At 47.4% G+C, this 4,201-nt stretch overlaps 1 protein-coding gene across 1 annotated transcript in view; it reads left to right on the top strand.

Annotated features, from left to right (window-relative positions):
- Window positions 1-272: 272 nt before the first annotated feature.
- Window positions 273-4,201, top strand: part of Pp2d1 (protein phosphatase 2C like domain containing 1) — a 61,793-nt gene continuing 57,864 nt past the window's right edge. The window contains exons 1-2 of the mRNA XM_031346811.1: window positions 273-319; window positions 3,429-3,560. Of these exons, the coding sequence (XP_031202671.1) occupies window positions 306-319; window positions 3,429-3,560 (146 nt within the window). The 5' untranslated portion in view covers window positions 273-305. The remainder of the gene's footprint in view (window positions 320-3,428; window positions 3,561-4,201) is intronic.

Raw genomic sequence — 4,201 nt, 5'->3', positions numbered from 1 at the left:
GCTCAGCATTCCCACTGAATGTTTGCCAGAGGCCTTAAAACAGGTTGCCATGCCAAAGAGAGGGACAGAGGTAAGGTATGGAGTCATGGCAACACTGGAGCCAGGGCAACTGACAAAGGATGAGGTAACATTACTTGGCAGCATCACTGGAGACACTGTAAGTGACAATTGTGAGTTAGTTCCAGGGGGTACACATAACCAGCAATCCTTAAAGCATCCAGGTCTGGTGACATTAAGGAGTTGGTATGCCAAGGTCAAGGTCTGAAGTAAAAGGCAAAATGACAAGTTAGTGCCATTTATGAGGGATGATGTCAAAGAGGTAAGGACCTCAGAGGAATGTTTGATTATCTCCCCTTCTTTTCTGATATCCAGGGGTTGGGCAATTGAGACATATTTTCCCTGGAGATGGATGGTACTTACTGGGGACCGGGCTGATTTTTATGATAAAGCTTACCAACAACTCCTGTCTCCCACCTGGAATCCCATGGGTCTTGTATGTAGAAAAAGAGTGTCTTGCCGTGTTGATAGAAGAAATGATTGATCCATGATCCTAGCATATGTATTTGATAAGACCAATATGGGCAACCCCCATATTTGTCTGGCCATTTTCTACAATTATCTTTTGACTGGTCAAAGAGAAAGCAAGTATAGAGGTCATAATATTTAGATGGGATTACAGATACCAGGATGATAGCAATTTGGATTGGTTCCTGGCATCCGGCAATGGAGTAGTTTCCTGACCCTATTTGGAAAGATTGTTTGTTATCTGTAGGGGTTTCTTGAATATCGAATCTCCAGATATAAGGGCTACCCTGGATGGAAATGAGCAGCAGGGGGAGGATGAGAAACCCATGTCTAATCCAGTGAGGTCAAGCTCGGCTGCTGGAGTGGAGTCTCATTTTCTGGGATTGGGGACAAGGTGGGCGGTTTCATTGTTCTCTGGAGTTTAATAGAGCACGGTCCTGTTAAGATTGATGTGTATGAAGAAGAGTCATTTTTAGGTGGAGGGATGAAAGGTTTAAGGTGAGACAGATGGACTCAATGAGGGAGTCCCTCAAGTTTAGCAGCTGTAGGGGTCACAAGAATTACTTTCAAAGGGCCCTGCCATTTGAGAGAGAGAGGTGAGGGCCAATGACCTGGAGGAGATAGAAGGACTTGGTCTCCAATGTTAATAGGTAGTGGACAGGAGACAGTGTATGGCAGAGGTAGATGGTGATCAGCAAAGTTCCATAGGAGAGAACAGAGGTGGAAAAGTAATGGGGTAAGTAGATGGTCTGGGAGGGAAGAGCATTTAGATGAAAGACCAGGAGTTAGGACTGTATATCCTCCATACATGAGTTCAAAGGGAGAGATGAAGAGAAGTCACTTTGGGAGAGCTCGTAACCTAAAAAGAGCCAGAGGTAGGAGTTTTACCCAATCAAGGTGAAGTTCCCATGACAGCTTAACAAGAGTGGTTTTTAAAGAGCGATTAGTTCTTTCTACCTTACCAGAAGATTGAAAGTGGTAAGGAATGTGAAAATGCCAGGGGATGTCTAGGGCCTTAGATAGGATTTGAGAGACCTGGGAAGTAAATTCAGGACCATTGTCTGATTGCAGAGAGGTTGGTACACCAAACCAGGGGATGATCTCTCGGAGGAGGAGATCAGAGACTGTCTGAGCCCTTTTGTTAGTAGTGGGAAATGCCTCTACCCACCCTGAGAAGGTGACTACCAAGACCAGGAGGTACTTGGCACACCTGACAGTGGGCATGTGGGTAAAGTCAAGTTGCCAATCAGTTCCAGGAAGCCTGGATGGGTAGGAAAAGGGGTGCTATGATACTTTGAATTGGGGTCAGACTTCTGACAGATTTTGCAAGAAGCAGTAATAGATTTTAAGAAGCTTAAGTCCTCAGGAGTAGGCTGTAGAGAGAGAGGGTATTGAGCTTGAGTTATGTACCTGGTAGAGTCCAGTAATTGGATGACAACAGGAGAATGGTTTTAAGCAATGAAGGGTTCTGGACATCCCAGTCTGGGGGATCTACCTGAGAAGCTGGTAAAGGAAATAACATGGTAGTGTTAGTAGGTTTCCTGGTTAGGAGAAGGAGCAGAAGAACTGCTGGTGAGCCTGGGTTTAGGTGAATGTGGGGAGCAAAGGAAATAGAGGCTCCCAGCCTAGCTAGAAGATCCCTTCCCAATAAGAGGACAGGACATGTTGGCACTACCAAAAAGGAATGGGTGAGGGGTACACCCCTAAAAATGTAACTAAGTGTTGGGGTCTGGAAAGGGAAGTATGGTTGTCCTCCTATCCTGACAATAGGAAAATAAGAAGTGGGTCCCCAAAACTCTGTCAGGAGTGAGAAAGTGGCTCCAGTGTCCAAAAGGAAGGAGATAGGCTGCCCACATACCACGAGATCTACCCAGGGCTCCCTGCTAGTGATGGCAGCGGTCGGGTCAGGGGAGCTCGAGCCTCCTCAGTAGGCCATAGACAAGCCTAGGAGATCAGTTGGAGGGTTATCTGGGAGTGATGTCCCTCTGTTTTGTGTAACATGAGGGCAATCAGCAGCCCAATGTCCCTCTTGATGGCACCTAGGGCATGGCCCTCTTGGCTTGCAGAAGTTAGGGCAGGATTTTACCCAATGACCTTTTCTACCACATTTATAGCAGGTGCCTGATGGTCTCTGAGTCTTAGGAGACCATGAGTCCAGGGTAGTGGCTGGGGCTGGTCGGACAGCCTTTGCCAGCATATGGTATTTTTGTTTGCGGACTGTATCATCTCTCCCATGGTACACTTTGAAGGCCAGTGCTAAGACTTCTGCCTGTGGAGTTAGGGGTCCCCTCTCCAGCTTTTTAAGTTTAGCTCTTATGTTGGGGTAGCTCTAGGAAAAGCAGTAGGTCATCAGAAGTTGCTTACCTTCTGTTGCGTGGAGATAGGTCTGCAGTGAAAAGGGGGTGGTTCATTAGCTGGATCTAGCATTGTAGCATCATCTAGCAGAAGTTGTATAGATTTCATGGCTAAGAGAAGTTGGGTTGGGGAACAAGAAGAGCACAAGGAGGGATTGGAATGGAGATAGATAAATGCTTGGACATAAGGAACCTCCTTCCATTTACCAGTTCGCTGGTAGTATGTATTAAGGCACCTTAAAATAGTTGGATCTATGGTGCCATTAAGTGGCCATTTTGAACTCCCATCTAGTTGATATTTAATCCAGATCTTATTGCAGAGGTATATTAATTTTGATGCCTTCAAGTCAGGTGTTAGCTTCAAAGATTTGAGATTTTCCAGGAGACATCCCAGTGGGGTGCCTGGAGGTAAGGTCGAAGACATTCTGATACCTCTTGGTGGGTGGTTGGACTAGTCATACCAGCGTTTTGAGAACAGGCCAGAAATCAAGAAGTTTTAGCCAAGCTAGTAGTCCAAGTCATCACGAGGACACCCTACTGGCTCCCCAGCAGACCCTGGGCCTGCTGTGGAAAGCAACCCACCCTGGATCCAAGGATTTTTCGGCTGCAAGATCCCGGAATAAGTGGAGAAAGAAGAGTTGCTTTTGAGGGAGGAGCAACCAATGGCAGAAGTCCTAAGACGTAAGTCAACTGGGAGGCGTGACTATAAACCCCATAGTTCCCAGAGAAGGCCAGCCAACTGTATCTGGGAAGCTGGAGGTCCTCTCCTTGACTGATCCTACCAATTAATATGCCGGTGTCTGTGCGAGAATTATAGCGGACTGGTAAATAGAAAACGTGAAATTGAATGGGTAGGTGTGGGCCTGAGCAGAGGCTAGCCCCACATGATAGACCAGGCAGGGTACGGCTCACGTGGTAGAAGTTCAAATGTCCTGTGGTACTTGGGGCAGCTCCAGCTCGGCTGCAACTTGGTGGTGGTGGTGGCTTTAGCAGCAGCAGATTCCGTGGTGAAAGCCTGCGATTCTTGTAGCCACCAGCTGAGGGGGCCGAGAACTCGCATACTCACGGCAGCTGCGATTGCTGGTGCTGTGACCGATCCACGTGGTCATGATTTCTGCCCGTCCAGCTGCATTGTGAGCAATGCAGCAGCTGCTGACAGAACCGCCAATTCCCAGGGTTTGGCACCAAATGATGTGTTAGAACGGAGGGTCGTGTCAGGACATACCACACATGGAGAGAGAGAGAGAGAGAGGAATGTTCCCCGTGCTTTTATATGTGTGTGTGTGTGTGTGTGTGTGTGTGTGTGTGTGTGTGTGTGTGTG

The sequence above is a fragment of the Mastomys coucha genome, unplaced genomic scaffold, assembly GCF_008632895.1.
Source record: "Mastomys coucha isolate ucsf_1 unplaced genomic scaffold, UCSF_Mcou_1 pScaffold3, whole genome shotgun sequence".
Taxonomy (NCBI): domain Eukaryota; kingdom Metazoa; phylum Chordata; class Mammalia; order Rodentia; family Muridae; genus Mastomys; species Mastomys coucha.
Note: the sequence above shows the minus strand (reverse complement) of the source record. Positions and strands in the feature narration are given on the sequence as shown.